At 38.1% G+C, this 21,872-nt stretch overlaps 1 protein-coding gene across 1 annotated transcript; it reads left to right on the forward strand.

Moving 5' to 3' along the window:
* Positions 1–18,779: 18,779 nt before the first annotated feature.
* Positions 18,780–19,745, forward strand: LOC110299115 (olfactory receptor 52N1). Its single transcript, XM_021168724.1, has one exon. It carries the CDS (start codon positions 18,780–18,782, stop codon positions 19,743–19,745), a length of 966 nt encoding a protein of 321 aa, XP_021024383.1.
* The last annotated feature ends 2,127 nt before the right edge of the window (positions 19,746–21,872 follow it).

Raw genomic sequence — 21,872 nt, forward strand, 5'->3', positions numbered from 1 at the left:
GTACATTTTATCCTAAAACAAAAGGATATACCTTCTTCTCAGTACCTCATGGGACCTTCTCCAAAATTGATCATATAATTGGTCACAAAACAGGCCTCAACAGATACAAAAATATTGAATTTATCCCATGCATCCTATCAGATCACCATGGACTAAGGCTGATCTTCAATAACGACATAAATAATAAAAAGCCAACATTCACATGGAAGCTGAACAAAACTATACTCAATGATAAGTTTGTCAAGGAATAAATAAAGAAAGAGATTAAAGTCTTTTTATAGTTTAATGAAAATGAAGCCACAACATACCCAAACTTATGAGACACAATAAAAACATTCCTAAGAGGAAAACTCATACCTCTGAGTGCCACCAAAAAGAAACTAGAGAGAGCATACACTAGCAGCTTGACAGCACACCTAAAAGCTCTAGAACAGAAGGAGGCAAATTCACCCAAGAGGAGTAGAAGGTCGGAAATAATCAAACTCGGGGCTAAAATCAACCAAGTGGAAACAAAAAGAACTATACAAAGAATCAACCAAACCAGGAGCTGGTTCTTTGAGAAAATCAACAAGATACACAAACCCTTATCCAGACTAACTAGAGGGCACAGGGACAGTATCCTAATTAACAAAATTAGAAATGAAAAGGGAGACATAACAACAGAATCTGAAGAGATCCAAAAAAAAAATCATCATATCCTACTACAAATGCCTATACTAATCAAAACTGGAAAACCTGGATGAAATGAATAATTTTCTAGACAGATACCAGGTACCAAAGTTAAATCAGGATCAGATTAATGATCTAAACAGTCACATAGCCCCTAAAGAAATAGAAACAGTCATTAATACTCTCCCAACCAAAAAAAAAAAAAAAAAAAAAAAAAAAGTCCATGGCCAGATGGGTTTAGTGCAGAGTTCTATCAGACCTTCAAAGAAGACCTAATTCCAATTCTTCTCAAACCATTCCACAAGATAGAATCAGAAAGAATGTTCTCTAACCAATTTGTTCTATGAAGCCACAATTACTCTGATACCTAAACCACACAAAGATCCAACAAAGAAAGAGAACTTCAGACCAATATCCCTTATGAATATTGATGCATGGAGGAGGAAATTATGGAAGGGGAAGTTACAATGATTTTGGAAATTATAACCAGCAACCTTCTAACTATGTTCCAATGAAGAGTGGAAACTTTGGTGGTAGCAGGAACATATGGTGGAGGGAACTATGGTCCTGGAGGAAGTGGAGGAAGTGGTGGTTATGGTGGAAGGAACAGATATTAAGCGTCTTCCTTACTATGGCCTTCACTGTATAAACAGGAGAGGATGAGAGCCCAGAGGTAACAGAACAGCTTCAGGTTATCGGAATAACTATGTTAAGGAAACTCTTATCTCAGTCATGCATAAATATGCAGTCATATGGCAGAAGACACCAGAGCAGATGCAGAGAGCCATTTTGTCAATGGAGTGGATTATTTAATGACATTACTTTACTGTGGAGGAAGGATTATAAAAAAATGTCTTTGAGACAGTTTCTTAGCTTTTTAATTGTTATTTCTTCCTAGTGCTGTTTGTAAGAGTTTAGAAGCATTCCTTCTTTGATAATGTTAAATTTCTAACTTTCAGGTGACATGTGAAACCATGTTTAAGATTTTTCTCAAAAGTTTTCAAAAGCTATTAGCCAGGATCATGGTGTAATAAGACATAACGTTTTTCCTTTAAAAACTTAAGTGTGTGTATACTGTTAAGAAGCTGTTGTAATTTATGATTTAATAAAATAATTCTAAAGGAAAAAAAAGAATATCTGTGTAAAAATACTCAATAAAATTCTTGCAAACATAGTCCAAGAAAACATCAAAATGAACAACCATCGTGATCAAGTAGGCTACATCACAGGGAAGCAGGGATGGTTTAATATATGGAAATCCATCAACGCAATCTACTATATAAACAAACTCAAAGACAAAAACCACATGATTATCTCATTAGATGCTGAGAAACATTTGAAAAAATCCAACACACATTCATGATAAAAGTCTTGGAAAAGTCAGGAATTCAAGGCCCATACTAAACATAATAAAAGCAATATACAGCAAACCAGTAGCCAACATCAAATTAAATGGAGAGAAACTTGAAGCAATCCCACTAAAATCAGAGACTAGACAAGGCTAGACTTTAATAGACTTTATACCTATTAATTATAGTACTTAAAGTCCTAGCCAGAGCAATTAGACAACAAAAGGAGGTCAAGGAGATACAAATTGGAAAGGAAGAAGTCAAAATATCACTATTTGCAGATGATATGATAGTATATATAAGTGATCCTAAAAATCCCACCAGAGAACTCCTAAACCTGATAAACAGCTTCAGTGCAGTAGGTGGATATAAAATTAACTCAAATAAATCAATGGCCTTTCTCTACACAAAGGATAAACAGGATGAGAAAGAAATTAGGGAAACAACACCCTTCACGATAGTCACAAATAATATAAAATACCTTGGAGTGACTCTAACTAAGGAAGTGAAAGATCTGTATGACAAGAACTTCAAGTCTCTGAAGAAAGAAATTGAAGATCTCAGAAGATGGAAAAATTTCCCATGCTTATGGATTGGCAGGATTAATTAGTCAAAATGGCTATCTTGCCGAAAGCAATCTACCGATTCAATGCAATCACCATTAAAATTACAACTCAATTCTTCCCAGAGTTAAAAGGGGGATTTGCAAATTCATTTGGAATAAAAAAATAACCTAGGACTGCACAAACTATTCTCAACAATAAAAGAAACTCTGGTGCAATCACCATGCCTGATCTCAAGCTGTACTACAGAGCAATTGTGACAAAAACTGCACGGTATTGGGACAGCAACAGACAGGTAGATCAATGGAATAGAATTGAAGACCCAGAAATGAACCCACACACCTATGGTCACTTGATCTTTGACAAGGGAGCTAAAACCATCCAGTGGAAAAAAGACAGCATTTTCAACAAATGTTGCTGGCACAACTGCCAGTTATCATGTAGAAGAATACAAATTGATCCAGTCTTATCTCCTTATATAACGCTCAAGTCTAAGTGGATCAAAGAACTCCACATAAATCCAGAGACACTGAAATTTGTAGAGGAGAAAGTGGGGAAAAGCCTCGAAGATATGGGGCACAGGGGAACAATTACTGAACAGGATAGCAATGGCTTGTGCCATTCTACAAATGGAACCTCATAAAATTGCAAAGCTACTGTAAGGCAAAAGACACTGTCTTTAAGGCAAAAAGGCCACCAACAGATTGGGAAAGGATCTTTACCAATCCTAAATCTGATAGGGGACTAATATCCAATATACACAAAGAACTCAAGAAGATAGACTCCAGAAAACCAAATAAACCCATTAAAAATGGTGTACAGAGCTAAACAAAGAATTCTCAACTGAGGAATACCAAATGGCTGAGAACCACCTGAAAAAAATTTCAACATCCTTAATCATCAGGGAAATGTAAATCAAAACAACATTGAGATTCCACCTCACACCAGTCCCAGTCAGAATGGCTAAGATCAAAATTCAGGTGACAACAGATGCTGACAAGGATGTGGGGAAATAGGAACACTTTTCCATTTCTCATGGGATTGCAAGCTGGTACAACCACTCTGGAAGTCAGTCTGGTGGTTTCTCAGAAAATTGGACACAGTTCTACCCAAAGATCTAGCAATACCTCTCCTTGGCATATACCTAGAAAATGTTCCAACTTGTAATAAGGACACATGCTCCATTATGTTCATAGCAGCCTTTTTTATAACAGCCAGAAGCTGGAAAAAACCCAGATGCCCCTCAACAGAAGAATGGATACAGAAAATGTGGTACATTTACACAACGGAGTACTACTCAGCTATTAAAATGAATGAATTTATGAAATTCTTAGGCAAATGGATGGATCTGGAGGATATCATCCTGAGTGAAGTAATCCAATCACAAAAGAACACACATGATATGCACTCACTGATAAGTGGATATTAGTCCAGAGTCTTAGAATACCCAAGATACAATTTCCAAACTATGTGAAACTCAAGAAGAAGGAAGACCAAAGTGTGGATATTTCGTTCCTCCTTAGAATGGGGAACAAAATACCCATGGAATGAATTACAGAGACAAAGTTCAGAAATGAGACAGAAGAAAAGGCCACCCAGAGACTGCCCCATCTGTAGAATCCATCCCATAAACAGCCACCAAACCCAGACACTATTGCATATGCCAGCAAGATTTTGCTGACAGTAGCCTGATTTAGCTGTGTCTTGTGAGGCTATGCCAGTGCCTGGCAAATACAGAAGTTGATGCTCACAGTCATCTATTGTTTGGAACACAGGGCCCCCAATGGAGGAGCTAGAGAAAGTACCCAAGGAGCTGAAGGGGTCTAAAACACTCTAGGAGGAACAACAATATGAATGAACCAGTACCCCCAGAGCTCGTGTCTCTAGCTGTATATGTAGCCGAAGATGGCCTAGTAGGCCATCACTGGGATGAGAGGCCCTTGGTCTTGAGAAGATTATATGCCCCCGTACAGGGGAATGCTAGGGCCAGGAAGCAGGAGTGGGTGGGTTGGGGAGCAGGGTGGGAAGAGTGCATAGGGGACTTTCGGGATAGCATTTGAAATGTAAATGAAGAAAATATATAATAAAAAGATTGTTTTTGAAAAAACATTTTTGCCATCATCATAATAGGAATCATACTTACTAGAAGAATCAGGATCTGTGTCCACATTATGAACCAATCTTCCAGGTAGCCATGGGGCTCCATCTTCCTTTTTGTGAAAAAACACAGACAGAACCCCCCCCCATATTAAAACAGGGTCTGGACCATTCCATGTATTAGTTAAGGGGGTCCCACCATTTAATCATGGCATATGAATTGGAAGTGACCAGATGCCAATGGCGATCCAGTGAAGACTTACATTTACCATCAGTTTGCAAAAATTTAAAACAAATAAGTCAAAAGAAAGATGTGATTTTGGGATATCATTCCCCCTTTTTTGTTTTTGTTTTGGTTAGGTTTGGTTTGGTTTGGTTTTTTGGTTTTTTGAGACAGGGTTTCTCTGTAAAGCCCTGACTGTCCTAGAACTCACTTTGTAAACTCGGCTGGCCTCGAAATCAGAAATCTTCCTGCCTCTGCCTCCCAAGTGCTGGGATTTAAGGCATGCACCACCACCGCCCTGCCCCTTTTTTGTTTTTAACTAAGATATTGTTTTAAAGTTCTTCACTACCTTGCCCTTGAGAATTATAAAGAATCCCAATTATATGGGTAACATTAAATTGTTGACAAAACACCTCAAATGTTTGAATGTAATAGCCAGTTCCCTTATCTGTTGGAATCTGATTTGGAACAGCAAGCATAAAAAAATAATGCAGGCAACAACTAATTACATTTTTAATTGCTTCTCATGTTAAAGCAGTTGCATCTAGAAAGCCTGAAAATGTATCAATAGTCACATGTGCATATTTTATTTTTCTAAAATCAGTAATATGAGTATCCATTTTCAATAATTAAGTATAAATTCTCAAGAATTAACACCATTATGTGAAATAGATAGAAATTGAGGACATTAAGAACAAGTCTTTACAATTTTACATGCACATTCTCTAAAAATACGAAATTATTGTCTCAAGCCATTACTATTTTGATGATGTAAAGAATAAGTTTATAAGGCCCATTGTTCTTGTATAAGGCCTATAATCTGCTTGGGATACAAATCTGCTGTGGCACTACCTTGTCTTGTTCAGGCAGTCCAAGATGAGCTCTTAAATGTCCAAGGACAGTCCTTTAAATGAACAGTACTTTCTCTTAACTTGAGTTTTATGCAATAAACTCAAGTTGCAAAATTTGAGAGTTAGCAGTATCTAAAAAAGGAACAATTTCAAGCCCTGAGCTATATGTTGGCTATATAAACTAAAGCTTGATTTTTCAACATTTCAAAATGGCTACAGCACAAAATTCAATTACCTGTGCTGAAGCAGGAGGAAACTCAAAAGAATAAACATGTGATCTAATCTCTCCCATAGAAGGGATGTTTAGTAATACAATAGATGCATTCTTTATGGGATGCATGCATACATTTACAGGAAATACAAAAGCATGCATAGAAGCAAATTTTAACAGCTTATCTTTTGGATAATAATTATGAATTTTGCTTAAAACGTTTGTTATGCAATAGGCCAAATATCAATATTCTGCAAAAAACAATTTCATTGCTGTTTGAAACAAGAAATAGATGTCTTGTCAGGTTTTTAGGACATTCTTTCCAAAATATTTTCGAGATTCTATCCTACAAAACAGCAGATAAAGTTTTTTTTTAATTTTTAATATTTTTTGTTATGTATTTTCCTCAATTACATTTCCAATGCTATCCCAAAAGTCCCCCATACCCCCCCCACTTCCCTACACACCCATTCCCATTCTTTTGGCCCTGGCATTCCCCTGTATTGGGGCATATAAAGTTTGCAAGTTCAATGGGCCTCTCTTTCCAGTGATGGCCAACTAGGCCATCTTTCGATACATATGCAGCTAGAGACAAGAGCTCCGGGGTACTGGTTAGTTCATCATGTTGTTCCCCCTATAGGGTTGCAGATCCCTTTAACTCCTTGGGTACTTTCTCTAGCTTCTCCATTGGGAGCCCTGTGATCCATCCAATAGCTGACTGTGAGCATCCACCTCTGTGTTTGCTAGGCCCCAGCATAGTCTCACAAGAGACAGTTATATTTGGGTCCTTTCAGCAAAATCTTGCTAGTGTATGCAATGGTGTCCGTGTTTAGAAGCTGATTATGGGATGGATCCCTGGATATGGCAGTCTCTAGATGGTCCATCCTTTCATCACAGCTCGAAACTTTGTCTCTGTAACTCCTTCCATGGGTGTTTTGTTCCCAATTCTAAGAAGGGGCATATTGTCCACCCTTTGGTCTTCATTCTTGTTAAGTTTCATGCGTTTAGCAAATTGTATCTTATATCTTGGGTATCCTAAGTTTTGGGCTAATATCCACTTATCAGTGAATACATATTGTGTGAGTTCCTTTGTGATTGTGTTACCTCACTCAAGATGATGCCCTCCAGGTCCATCCATTTGGCTAGGAATTTCATAAATTCATTCTTTTTAATAGCTGAGTAGTACTCCATTGTGTAAATGTACCATACTTTCTGTATCCATTCCTCTGTTGAGGGGCATCTGGGTTCTTTCCAGCTTCTGGCTATTATAAATAAGACTGCTATGAACATAGTGGAGCATGTGTCCTTCTTACCGGTTGGGACATTTTCTGGATATATGCCCAGGAGAGGTATTGCTGGATCCTCCGGTAGTACTATGTCCAATTTTCTGAGGAACTGCCAGACTGATTTCCAGAGTGGTTGTACAAGCTTGCAATCCCACCAACAATGGAGGAGTGTTCCTCTTTCTCCACATCCTCGCCAGCATCTGCTGTCACCTGAATTTTTGATCTTAGCCATTCTGACTGGTGTGAGGTGGAATCTCAGGGTTGTTTTGATTTGCATTTCCCTGATGATTAAGGATGTTGAACATTTTTTCAGGTGTTTCTCTGCCATTCGGTATTCCTCAGGTGAGAATTCTTTGTTCAGTTCTGAGCCCCATTTTTTCATGGGGTTATTTGATTTTCTGGAGTCCACCTTCTTGAGTTCTTTATATATATTGGATATTAGTCCCTTATCTGATTTAGGATAGGTAAAGATCCTTTCCCAATCTGTTGGTGGTTTTTTTGTTTTATTGATGGTGCCTTTTGCTTTGCAGAATCTTTGCAGTTTCATGAGGTCCCACTTGTCAATTCTCGATCATACAGCACAAGCCATTGCTGTTCTATTCAAGAATTTTTCCCCTGTGCCCATATCTTCTAGGCTTTTCCCCACTTTCTCCTCTATAAGTTTCAGTGTCTCTGGTTTTATGTGAAGTTCCTTGATCCACTTAGACTTGACCTTAGTACAAGGAGATAGGAATGTATCGATTTGCATTCTTCTACATGATAACAACCAGTTGTGCCAGCACCATTTGTTGAATATGCTGTCTTTCTTCCACTGGATGGTTTTAGCTCCCTTGTGGAAGATCAAGTGACCATAGGTGTGTGGGTTCATTTCTGGGTCTTCAATTCTATTCCATTGGTCTACTTGTCTGTCACTATACCAGTACCACGCAGTTTTAATCACAATTGCTCTGTAGTAAAGCTTTAGGTCCTGCATGGTGATTCCACCAGAGGTTCTTTTATCCTTGAGAAGAGTTTTTGATATCCTAGGTTTTTTGTTATTCCAGATGAACTTGCAGATTGCACTTTCTAATTCGTTGAAGAATTGAGTTAGACTTTTGATGGGGATTGCATTGAATCTGTAGATTGCTTTTGGCAAGATAGCCATTTTTACAATGTTGATCCTGCCAATCCATAAGCATGGGAGATCTTTCCATCTTCTGAGATCTTCTATAATTTCTTTCTTCAGAGACTTGAAGTTTTTATTATACAGATCTTTCACTTCCTTAGTTAGAGTCACACCAAGATATTTTATATTATTTGTGACTATTGAGAAGGGTGTTGTTTCCCTAATTTCTTTCTCAGCCTATTTATTCTTTGTGTAGAGAAAGGCCATTGATTTGTTTGAGTTAATTTTATATCCAGCTACTTCACCGAAGCTGTTTATCAGGCATAGGAGTTCTCTGGTGGAATTTTTAGGGTCACTTATATATACTATCATATCATCTGCAAAAAGTGATATTTTGACTTTATGTTTTCCAATTTGTATCCCTTTGATCTCCTTTTGTTGTCGAATTGCTCTGGCTAGGACTTCAAGTACAATGTTGAATAGGTATGGAGAAAGTGGATGGCATTTTCTAGTCCCTGATTTTAGTGGGATTGCTTCCAGCTTCTCACCATTACTTTGATGTTGGCTACTGGTTTGCTGTAGATTGCTATTATCATGTTTAGGTATGGGCCTTGAATTCCTGATCTTTCCAAGACTTTTATCATGAATGGGTGTTGGATCTTGTCAAATGCTTTTTCCGCATGTAACGTGATGATCATGTGGTTTTTATCTTTGAGTTTGTTCATATACTGGATTACGTTGTTGATGGATTTCCGTATATTGAACCATCCCTGCATCCCTGGGATGAAACCTACTTGGTCAGGATGGATGATTGTTTTGATGTGTTCTTGGATTCGGTTAGCAAGAACTTTATTGAGGATTTTTGCATCAATATTCATAAGGGATATTGGTCTGAAGTTTTCTATCTTTGTTGGGTCTTTTTGTGGTTTAGGTATCAGAGTAATTGTGGCTTCATAGAATGAGTTGGGTAGAGTACCTTCTGTTTCTATTTTGTGGAATAGTTTGTGAAGAACTGGGATTAGCTCTTCTTTGAAGGTCTGATAGAACTCTGCACTAAACCCATCTGGTCCTGGGCTTTTTTTGGTTGGGAAACTATTAATGACTACTTCTATTTCTTTGGGGTATATAGGGCTGTTTAGATCATTAACCTGATCTTGGTTCAACTTTGGTACCTGGTATCTGTCTAGAAACATCTCCATTTCATCCAGGTTCTCCAGTTTTGTTGAGTATAGCCTTTTGTAGAAGGATCTGATGGTGTTTTGGATGTCTTCAGGATCTGTTGTTATGTCTCCTTTTTCATTTCTGATTTTGTTAAATAGAATGCTTTCCCTGTGCCCTCTAGTGAGTCTGGCTAAGGGTTTATCTATCTTGTTGATTTTCTCAAAGAACCAGCTCCTTGATTGGTTGATTCTTTGAATAGTTCTTCTTGTTTCCACTTGGTTGATTTTGCCCCTGAGTTTGATTATTTCCTGCCATCTACTCCTCTTGGGTGAATTTGCTTCCTTTTGTTCTAGTGCTTTTAGGTATGTTGTCAAGCTGCTAATGTGTGCTCTCTCTAGTTTCTTTTTGGAGGCACTCAGAGCTATGAGTTTTCCTCTTAGAAATGCTTTCATTGCATCCCATAAGTTTGGGTATGTTGTGGCTTCATTTTCATTGAACTCTAAAAAGTCCTTAATTTCTTTCTTTATTCCTTCCTTGACCAAGGTATCATTGAGAAGAGTGTTGTTCAGTTTCCACGTGAATGTTGGCTTTCTATTATTTATTTTGTTATTGAAGATCAACCTTAGTCCCTGGTGATCTGATAGGATACATGGGACAATTTCAATATTTGTATCTGTGAGGCCTGTTTTGTGACCAATTATGTGGTCAATTTTGGAGAAGGTACCATGAGGTGCTGAGAAGAAGGTATATCCTTTTGTTTTAGGATAGAATGTTCTGTAGATATTTGCCAGATCCATTTGACTCATAACTTCTGTTAGTTCCACTGTGTCCCTGTTTAGTTTCTGTTTCCATGATCTGTCCATTGGTGAAAGTGGTGTGTTGAAGTCTCCCACTATTATTTTATGAGGTGCAATGTGTGCTTTGAGCTTTACTAAAGTTTCTTTAATGAATGTGGCTACCTTTGTATTTGGATCATAGATATTCAGAATTGATAGTTCCTCTTGGAGGATTTTACCTTTGATGAGTATGAAGTGTCCCTCCCTGTCTTCTTTGATGACTTTGGGTTGGAAGTCAATCTTATCAGATATTAGAATGCCTACTCCAGCTTATTTCTTCATACCATTTGCTTGGAAAATTGTTTTCCAGCCTTTTATTCTGAGGTAGTGTCTATCTTTTTCTCTGAGATGAGTTTCCTGTAAGCAGCAAAATGTTGGGTCTTGTTTGTGTAGCCAGTTTGTTAGTCTATGTCTTTTTATCGGGGAGTTGAGTCCATTGATATTAAGAGATATTAAGGAAAAGTAATTGTTGCTTCCTGTTATTTTTGTTGTTAAAGTTGGCATTCTGTTCTTGTGGCTGTCTTCTTTTGGGTTTGTTGAGGGATTACCTTCTTGTTTTTTCTAGGGTGTAGTTCCCGTCCTTGTATTGGTTTTCTTTCTGTTATTATCCTTTGAATGGTTGGATTCGTGGAAAGATAATGTGTGAATTTGGTTTTGTCTTGGAATACTTTGGTTTTTCCATCTATGTTAATTGAGAGTTTGTCTGGGTATAGTAGCCTGGGCTGGAATTTGTGTTCTTTTAGTGTCTCTATAACATCTGTCCAGGATCTTCTGGCTTTCATAGTCTCTAGTGAAAAATCTGGTGTAATTCTGATAGGCTTGCCTTTATATGTTACTTGGCCTTTTTCTCTTACTTCTTTTAGTATTCTATCTTTATTTAGTGCATTTGTTGTTCTGATTATTATGTGTCAGGAGGTATTTCTTTTCTGGTCCAGTCTATTTGGAGTTCTGTAGGCTTTTTGTATGTTCATGGGCATCTCTTTCTTTAGATTTGGGAAGTTTTCTTCTATAATTTTGTTGAAGATGTTTGCTGGTCCTTTGAGTTGAAAATCTTTATTCTCATCCACTCCTATTATCCGTAGGTTTGGTCTTCTCATTGTGTCCTGGATTTCCTGGATGTTTTGAGTTAGGATCTTTTTGCATTTTCCATTTTCTTTGATTGTTGTGCCGATGTTATCTATGGAATCTTCTGCACCTGAGATTCTCTCTTCCATCTTTTGTATTCTGTTGCTGATGCTCGCATCTATGGTTCCAGATTTCTTTCCTAGGGTTTCCATCTCCAGCGTTGCCTCACTTTGGGCTTTCTTTATTGTGTCTACTTCCCTTTTGAGGTCTTGGACAGTTTTATTCAATTCCATCACCTGTTTAGTTGTGTTTTCCTGAAGTTCTTTAAGGGATTTTTGTGCTTCCTCTTTAATGTCTTCTACTTGTTTAGCAGTGTTCTCCTGTATTTCTTTAAGTGAGTTATTAAAGTCCTTCTTGATGTCCTCTACCATCATCATGAGATATGCTTTTAAATCCAGGTCTAGCTTTTCGGGTGTGTTGGGGTGCCCTGGACTGGGCGAAGTGGGAGTGCTGGGTTCTGATGATGGTGAGTGTTCTTTTTTTCTGTTATTAAGATTCTTACGTTTACCTTTTGCCATCCGGTAATCTCTGGATTTAGTTGTTATAGTTGTCTCTGTTTAGAGATTGTTCTTCTGGTGATTCTGATTAACGTCAATCAGCAGACCTGGGAGACAGGCTTTCTCCTCTGAGTTTCAGTGGTTAGAGCACTCTCTGCTGGCAAGCTCTCCTCTTACAGGGAAGGTGCACAGATATCTGGTGTTTGGACCTCCTCCTGGCCGAAGAAGAAGGCCCAAAACAGGACCTTTCCCAGATGCTGTGTTGCTTTGGCAGGTCACAGAAGCTGTCAGCTTCTGTGGTGCACACTCTCACCTGTGCAGACTAAGTTCCTAAGTTCGGTGGAGTCCCAGGAACCAAGATGGTGCTCCCTGTTCCTGAGGCAGAGGGCTCCTGTGCAGGGCGGACCACTGTCCTCCGGCTGGGAGGGTGCCGGATGTCTGCGGCCCCAAAAGGGTGCTGCCTCAGCGGCTCTGTGGCTCTGGCCTGTCCCAGAAGCTGTCTGCCTCTGTGTTGCACACTCTCACCTTTGCAGACTAAGTTCCTAAGTTCAGCGGAGTCCCCGCAGATAAAGTTTTAAACATTGTTTCTTTTTCATCATGAAACATAGAACAATAGTCATTCAGACAACAAAACAAAAACAGGCACAAATTGACACGTGGACAGATTGGTGCACCAAGGACAAACAATATAGAGAGGGTAGAGAATTTGATGTAACCAGAACTAAGGATGTCTCCAGTAGAGGCCAGAGAGAAAGCAGGACATCTCCCAATTTCCTTCTGTCCCTAGGAGAGTTCTGAAATCCATTTTCCTTCTCTCTTTGTCTCTCTGTCTCTGTCTCTGTCTCTGTCTCTCTCTCATGTCACTTGCATAACTAGGCTCTCTTTTTTGTTGTTGTTTTTGGTTTTTACTTATTTTATTTTATTTTATTTTAAACCCTACTCTTCTCACCTAATGCAGTTCTTGACTGCAGACAATTGCCTATATAGAATTTTCCAATCCCATTTTCCACTGTCAGCCCCTAAGGACAGCTAGCAGATTGTGGCAAAAATCAAGGTCTGACTTAGCTCACTCAAAGCTGGGGGAAGAGCACAAATAACCATTTTATCTTATTTTATTTCATTTATTATTTAATTTATTTACATCCCAGATGTTGTCCCCTCCAAGTCCTCCCTCCTAGAGTTCTTCACTGCCTTTCTCCTCCCCTTTGTGTCTGAGAAGGTACACCCCACATTTCCCTTCTCTTTTTAGATTTGGCACTTTCTTTGACTGTTGTGTCAATTGCTTCTATTGTATCTTCTATGCCTGAGATTCTCTCCTCTATCTCTTGTATTCTGTTGGTGATGCTTGTATCTGTAATTCTTGTTCTGTGTCCTAGATTTTTCTATTACCAGGGTTGCCTCTGTCTGTGCTTTCTTTATGGGTTTATGTCTTTTTTTAGCTTGTGAATAGTTTTATTCTTTTCCTTCATCTGTTTGAAAGCATTTTCCTGTATTTTTAAGGGATTTATTTGTTTCTTCTTTAAAGGACTCTATCTGTTTAATTGCATTTTTCTCCATTTCTTTAAGGGACTTATTTATTTCCTCTTTAAAGGCCTCTATAACTTCATAAAATGAGATTTAAGGTCATAGCCTTGCTTTTCAGGTGTGTTAGGCTGTCCTGGGCTTGGTGTAGTAGAAGAGATGGGATCTGATGACTCTATAATGCCCTGGCTTTTGTTGATTGTGTTCTTGTGCTTGCCTTTAGCAATCTGATTGTCTCTGGTTTTGGCTGGCCTGATAGACCCTGGTAGTAGCAGGCCTCTTGGACTGGTTGTCCCCGGTGGTGGCAGGCCTCCTGGAAGACAGTCAGAACTGTGGGCTGGTGAGTAGAGTTCAGATTCTCAATTGCAGGTAGAGGTGTGGACTGGAAAATGGAACTCAGAAAGGATGAAGCAGACCTTGAGGCTTCTGGGCTTGCTGGGAACCTAGTAGGTAGGGGATTGGGATGTGGGTGTCTCCACTAGTTGTCCCAGATGGGATCAGGCCTCCTAGGAGGCAGGCAGAGCTGTGGGCTGGGGAGTAGAGTAGAGATCTGAAAATGCAGGTAGAGCAACTTAAAAGAGTTTCCTTTAGGAAGTTTAGAAGCAGGCTGAGGCTGTCTGCTACATCCACTCCAGTAGTGACTTGCATGACAGGTTTATGAACCTGGAAGCAGTCTCGAGGCGAAGAGTTTCACAGAAACTTAGTCTCCTGGAACTGTGGCATCCCATAGCATGCATGCTCCAATTTTGTCCTTGCAAATGGATCTGTGTGCTTCCTTTCAGTATTGTCTTGTTATAGGTGCCTCCAAGCAATGAGATGCCAAATACCTAAGCAAAATCGAACTTTGCTTCCTGGCCTTCACCAATGCCCTAGGTAGTCCTTGAGCCAACCCTGGGCTTAGAATTCAGTAAGAATGTTGCCTATTCAGTGACATTCAGAATTGCCTCTAGTATTTTAAGAGAGATAGTGAAAGAAATCAGGCTTTACTATCTACTACATAGGGTTAGAAATCTCAGGGCAAGCTTAGCAAAGTAAGTTTAGAATTCTTATTATAGTTATGTATGGTAGACTACATTACTTATTAGTAGAAAAGTCCCCCCACACTATCACTTAGAATAAAAGCCAAGTGGCTCCCATATACAGGAATTTACAATGGTTTAGGAAGTAGATCGGGCTGTGGTTTTAGAGTATTGCATTATTCATGAGAAGGTTAGCTAGAGTGGAACTCCCTAATTAGAACCATGACTTGGACATGAAAGCCCTTGCCCCAGGAGTGTAAAGACCTCACACCTGACTTCTAAGAATATGGCTGACCTTAGATAGAGCTGACTTTGTCTCAGTTGTTATATTGCCCAGTTCCTGCCAGTCTTTGTGTTTACATTCCTCTGTTTTGTGTAAGAGTCAATAAGCATCCGGTAACCTCATTTGTACCTTGCTATGTGTCACCCAACTTCCCTATTTTCTTCTGTATAAAAAGTATGATGCTCAATTGGACAAATTACATTCAGATCCACACTCCCTTGTATCATGTCTGTTTGTCACCCCATTATCCCCGACTCTATCCCCATCTGTCCGAGACCCTGATTCCCACAGATTGAGGTGAGGAGCTGACTGGGCCCGGACCGTGGCAGCTGTCTATCAGGGTTTTCTCTACCTATCTTCCAAGAGCCAACATAGGACTCCCATGAATGGAAAGATCAGATATGCAGGCCCTATCTCATGGGTCCAGGAAACAAACAAACAAACAAACAAACAAAAACATAGTAAGTAAACCCAGGAAAAGTATTTTTAGATACAAGTGAAAAAAATAATGGAGCATGTAGCAGAAGAAAGTTGGTAAGAACAAATAAACAACTGCTCAAGAGGAAATGAACTCAGGGTAAGATTGCATGGAGAGCACATAGTATGTAGCATCTGAGAGGAAACTGAGGTTGTGTCAAGCAGGCACACACCAACACAAAGAAGTTTAGACATTGCTCTGACAGAGCTCACCCAGGGGAGTAGCATGGTAACAAGGAAGTCACTAGAGTGAGCTTGCCAGGCAGGATAGCCAAATGGTTGAGTTCTCAGTCCAGTGTGAGTCCCTGTCTCAGGCATGTAAATCACAGAAAAAATACAGGAACAGTCAAGTATCTTCAAAGGGCTTCCACGTGTTGCTGCAAAACTCTAGGTGCTCTTATTCTCACAGGATTGCAGTACAGATAGAGACACATAGGGGCAAACAGGGAGATGTACAAATTGGGAGCAGAAATCGGTCAAGAGAGAAAAGATGATAAACACAAAAAGTTGATGGCTTAACTAGAGTTATTCATGTCCAGGACACCAAAACCAGGAATTTTAGTTGTGTACAGAGGTATTCTTGAAAATATGTATGTTTTATAAACATAAACACATTATAAACTGGTATGTTTGCCTGTATGTATTTAACCAAGAATTATTCCTTCTGCATGCAAGATATGTTTTAGATGATTATAATTTTAATATCTGGTTGTGCAACTCATCATATGACCATTGGAACCTATTTTGTGTATTTCCAGAAGGCTTCATAATACTTAAATATATAGCTATTTTCCTATCACTGTATTAAAATAGCATTGCTAGAAGCAATTTATAGAAGGAAGCATTTATTTTGGCAAATGGTACAAGACGGATAGAAGGGAGGCATAGAAACAAGCAGCAGATTTGAAATCAAGAACAAGAAGCTGAGAGCTCCCATCCCTTATTCCAAGCACAAAGAAGAGAGAGCCAAGTGGAAGCAGCCTTTATTCTCAAAGCATTTCCTCAATGATATACTTTCATCCAGAAAGGCTATACTGCTAAAGCCTCCTTAAACAGTGCTACCTTGGGCACAAGGTGTGCAAATACCTGAGACTATGGGTACTTTTCTGATCCAAACCATCACACCCAGTTGCCAATAACAAAGATATCTATTTTTGTTACTTCTGGTAAATGTTCCACAACAGGGAGATGCTATGATTCCACAAAAGTAAGAAAAGGGCATTAAAATAAAGAAAAAAAAACTACATTGTTACAGACACCATTATGCTGCACATCCAGATAATCCCAAATAATCCACAGAAATTTATAATTGATAAGCAAATTTATCAAGGACACTAAGTACACCATATATCTCACCCATTCTTTTGTACTCTGGAGTTATTTAATCTTAGACATAATTTAATATCAATACTGTGTGTACTAAAGTCTAAAAAGTGCATAGAAAGTTCTAGTCTATGTTGTACTTAGTAAAGATTACTCCCTCAGGATTTCTAGACTACGATAGAAGATAAAAATAGTTTATCATCAGACAATTCCCAGTCGCTCAATTCCCAGCAGATGACAGTATCCTTAGCATCCAGATATAGCTGATTCTTAGGCCACATACACCCATACATAGAAATTGCTTTTCCTTGGAGGTTATAGTAGAAAAGAAAAAGAACCAAGTGAGTTTTCTTTCCTACTCAGAGCCAATCTCTGTCTCTCTGTTTCTCTCTGTCTCTGTCTCTGTCTCTCTGTCTCTCTCTCTCTCTCACATATACATACTTACAGACACACTTGTAGATTACAAACACACATGCATGTAGAGGAAAAGAGGGGAGAGATCGGGAGAAAGAATAAGAGAACAGCATGCTCCCTCTTCTGCTTGCCTCCCACGGTAGCAGCATCGGTCTTATTTTCCTGAATGGTAAAGATGTGACTGAAACTTAACCTTTGGAGATTTGGTTTCCTGAGGAATACCACTAATTTTTAGGATAAGTATATCAGATTTCTACTTTGGGGTTGTGTTCTTATTGAGAAAAAAATAAATACAGGTTATAACAAGGAAGGAGGATGAGTAATGAGTTTCAAGTAGACTTTTCTCTTAATATGTGGAAAGGCTCAATGTTCTCTTTTCATGTTGAATTAATACTTCAGCTTTGACTTCTAAAATATGACTCCAAAAGAGAGTGTTTTAAAAAGAAGCTCTTGGCAAAACTGCACACAGGAACCAACAAGCCATGAGAGAAAAATATTTATCTTATGGCAAGTATAGGGAGAAAAGAGTGATATTGCTTTATGATATAATTTTTCATTTCTTATACTTTTTTTTCAAGGAACTGCTTCTATTCTATAATTATGGTATATGAATTACTTCTCAACTCAAAGGGTCCCTAGACTTGATCTATATAGTCTTTAATTTTGAAAAAGAAAGTATATAAAATTAAATAAAGGATATGAGGAAAAGCAAATAAATTCTATAAATCTCAAATTTACAATGTAGACATCTATTGGGTTTTATGTGGGACTCTTCAACTATCCAAAAGATACTCTAAATTTAAAATTAGTATTTCATCCAAGGGCCTTCCCCATGGAACCATAACCATTCCCATGATTATATTTATTCCTTTCTTAATATCTATTTTACATGCAAATGCTTGGCTTGAATATGTGACCTGAAATAAATTTCAATCTATGGTTCTATGAACTTGAGATTTAGACAGGAAATATAACCGCATGTTGTTATGGGAATGTCAGTTGGTTTATTTATGATATGAATCATTTTCATTCTCACTTAGTCGACTCTAGCATCCTCTATACTAGATGCTATAGTGAGAAAAACGTTGACTTTTTAAGTTGTATTTCTAGTGACTCATTATTCTCTATCTACTTTTCTGTGCCCCAAGTAGATGATTTTCTGGTAGGGATTAGCCAGGTATTTATTATTTGTAGTATTTCAGTTTTACTTTTGAAAGAGTACATTGATTTAAAGAATATGTTGGTAAAAATAGGTGATTTATATATTCTGGGCTATTTAATTTTTCTATGAGTCATAATGGAGTAGTTTAAGGAATTAGTAGTCGAAATCATTGCCAGAAGAGCTACAAAGTAAAGCCTTTGAGAGTAAGACACATAAAAACCACTTATGTTTGCTAGTATTTCAGTACAAAACAGACACCATAGGTGGATAAGTAATATCTGGAACACAGCAAATGTTTTGTCAATCTAGCTGCCCCATTAGATCCCATTTGTATGTGGAAAGGATGACATGGTAGCACCTAAGACAGAGAGACCAGATTTTACCTTCTGAACATCTAACACTAAAGCCGTGGATGCAAACTGCATGCACCATCCACAAAACCTTGGGATATCACATATAGTCAGATAGAGATGCACCTTAATGAAAGACAAATAGCCATTATGGGGAACAAAATTATGTTTGTTGTATAGTGTGTGATCTTTAGGAGTATTTTTATTTTTACAGAGACAATTCTGGGCTGCTCTACCATGAGTTTCCAATACTCATTATGTCACTTCTAAATGTCAGCAGTCTGACTCCAGCTTCATTCATCCTCAATGGCATCCCTGGTCTGGAAGAGGTTCATTTGTGGATCTCCTTCCCACTATTTACCATGTACAGCATTGCTCTTACAGGAAACTTTGGGCTTATATATCTTATCTATTCTGAAGAGGTCTTACACAGACCTATGTATATCTTCCTAGCCCTTCTTTCCTTCACAGATGTGCTCATGTGCACCAGCACCCTTCCCAACACTCTCTGCATATTGTGGTTCAATGTCAAGAAGATTGACTTCAAGGCCTGCCTGGCTCAGATGTTCTTTGTGCACACTTTCACAGGAATGGAGTCTGGAGTGTTGATGCTCATGGCCTTGGACCGCTATGTGGCTATCTGTTATCCTCTGCGCTATGCCACTATTCTCACTAATGTGGTCATTGCCAAGGCAGGGATGCTTACTTTTCTTAGAGGAGTGATTCTTGTCATCCCTTTCATATTCCTTACCAAGCGCCTGCCATACTGCAAGGGTAATGTCATCCCCCACACCTACTGTGACCACATGTCTGTTGCTAAAATATCCTGCGGAAATGTTCAAATCAATGCCATCTATGGTCTAATGGTTGCCCTCCTGATTGGAGGCTTTGACATCCTGTGTATCACAGTCTCCTACACCATGATCCTACGGGCAGTTGTGAGTCTGTCATCTGCAGATGCTCGACAGAAGGCTTTCAGCACCTGCACTGCTCATATCTGTGCCATCGTCATCACGTATGTCCCAGCCTTCTTCACCTTCTTTACACACCGCTTTGGGCGGCATACCATCCCTCCCCACATACATATCATTATGGCTAATCTCTATCTGCTCATGCCTCCCACCATGAACCCAATAGTGTATGGGGTGAAAACCAAGCAGATACGAGAGAGTGTCATTAGGTTCTTGTTTAAAGGGAGAGAAAATTCTTCTCATAAAATTTAATGGACACTTCTAAGAAGCCATAGTTCCTTCGGCCTGCTTTAGGTCAAGGAAGCCTTTAAATCCCGTGTCTAACTGCAAGGAGTGCGTACATCTGAGATTCTTATACTTGTTTTAAACAAGTGCAATCATGTTCATGTAAGTAGAGAGCCTGTTACAAACTCAAAAATTTTTTCCCTAAACTCTCTATGTTCACTGCTTTCAATCTTCATGGACATGTTTGCTCCTGAGTTATAATTTTCCAAACATTACAGCACAGTAGTTGGATTACTAAGTGACTGCTCCAAAAATATTGATAACTGTTAATAGATGGCCTATCTTCCAGAATATTTGTGCTTATTTTTTTATGTGCCTGAGATACTTTTAATATGATGACAGGTTAATCCATTAATCATGAATCTTTTATTTATGATGTGAACTTTTTCTTCTAGTCATCTAATTTTTGTTTTTGATTGCATGAATTGAGCAATACCCCAACTGTCTACTCAGTGAAACATTTCATTTTACCCCTTATGCTAGCTATACTTGGTTAATAAATTGTATATGTTTTCTTTTCTTTCAGAAAAGTGTTAAAGTTGGTATAAATCATATTTGCATATTTGCACAAATTATAATAAAAATGTAGACAAGACTACAGTGAAAAATATCCCTCTGTTCAAAATCTCCTTTATCTAATTTCTACAAAGCATGCTTTGTTAAAGAGGTTGTGTTCTCATGTATGTGCTCACTTTGTTTTTCTGATTCTTTTCCAAATGCCTTGAACTTTAAATAAATTATTAATCTCTCTCTTACACACAATGTAAACTGAACTCAATCATTACATCTGTACCTACTCTCCTTTCTAGACAGTCAACCTATATGTACAAATTTAGACTGTCTATGTGTGTACTATTTGGTACACATATGTACTGTATCATAACGTGTGGTATACACATTATGTGTGAGACGATCACTGTTAGCCCAACATCAATGTCAAAAGTCCATATCTTTGGCTTTTCTGATCTTGAGAAAGTTTTATTTGGCTGTGATTTGGGGACTTTTGAAATAATTTACATTTTCAGTGAATTAAATGAAAACTAAATTCTTAAACAGGTATCATCATATGAATATTAATAAATGTGGAATATGAACACTGATCATTTACAATGAACCCAGAATTTTGTTTCCTTCATTATTGGTACAGTGATATTACCCTATCTTTCCTGTATGGAGTTTCCAAGACCCATATTTTTCAGAGATGTCTGAGAATATATTTTGCTAGTTAAACAGTAAAGACATTTCTGTGGAATAGGAACAAGGAGACAATTTAAAATATTAAATAAATTACATCATGTATAAGAAAAAGTGATCGTTAAAATACCTCAAGAGAAGATAACAAAATTGCAAACATATTGTAGAATGAAAGAAAAAACCACAGCAATAAGAACTCAAAGTAAGCCTGGCCCAATTGTGCATATCCATAATATCAACTACTCAATATAGTGAAGTTAGAGAATCATGAGCTGTAGGCCTACAACACAGTGAGAGCTGGCTTAGAAATCAGACAAAAAGAATATTTCAGAGCATGTATCATTATTGTGTCTAGGAAGAAGTCTCTGCCTTTTAGAGTTGTCCTTAAGAGAAGCAACTATTAAAACATGAGAAAAACTGTCTAAACTACCATAAAATATTTTCTTTTCAATACAAATTTAGGTTTGAATGATAAGTAACAGAGGACATACTTGTAGGATAAAATTTGATATCACAACTCATGTGTAGTTACATGATCAAATTGGATTGGTAAGCATGTCTGTCACGTTATATGTCCTTTCTTTCTCAAAATGACACTCAAAATCCTACCATCTCCCAACTCTACAGTAGAACTACAGATACTATTTTTTATACATATGGAGTTGTATATGTTTGCTCACCTTCTGCTAAAAATGCCCCACTTTCTGGTAAACATTTTTCTGGTCTCAACATATATGAGCTCAGCTTTTTAGATTCCACATATAGTTGACATAATATAATACTTGTCTTTTTTGACTAGTATACTTCACTCAGGGTAAGTCTCCCTAGAATATTTATGTTGCCACAGCAAGCCATCCCTTGGTAGTGGATAAATCACATTCATTGCATGTATATATTATA

This window comes from Mus caroli, unplaced genomic scaffold (assembly GCF_978045245.1).
Source record: "Mus caroli unplaced genomic scaffold, Mus_caroli_1 scaffold_8, whole genome shotgun sequence".
Taxonomy (NCBI): domain Eukaryota; kingdom Metazoa; phylum Chordata; class Mammalia; order Rodentia; family Muridae; genus Mus; species Mus caroli.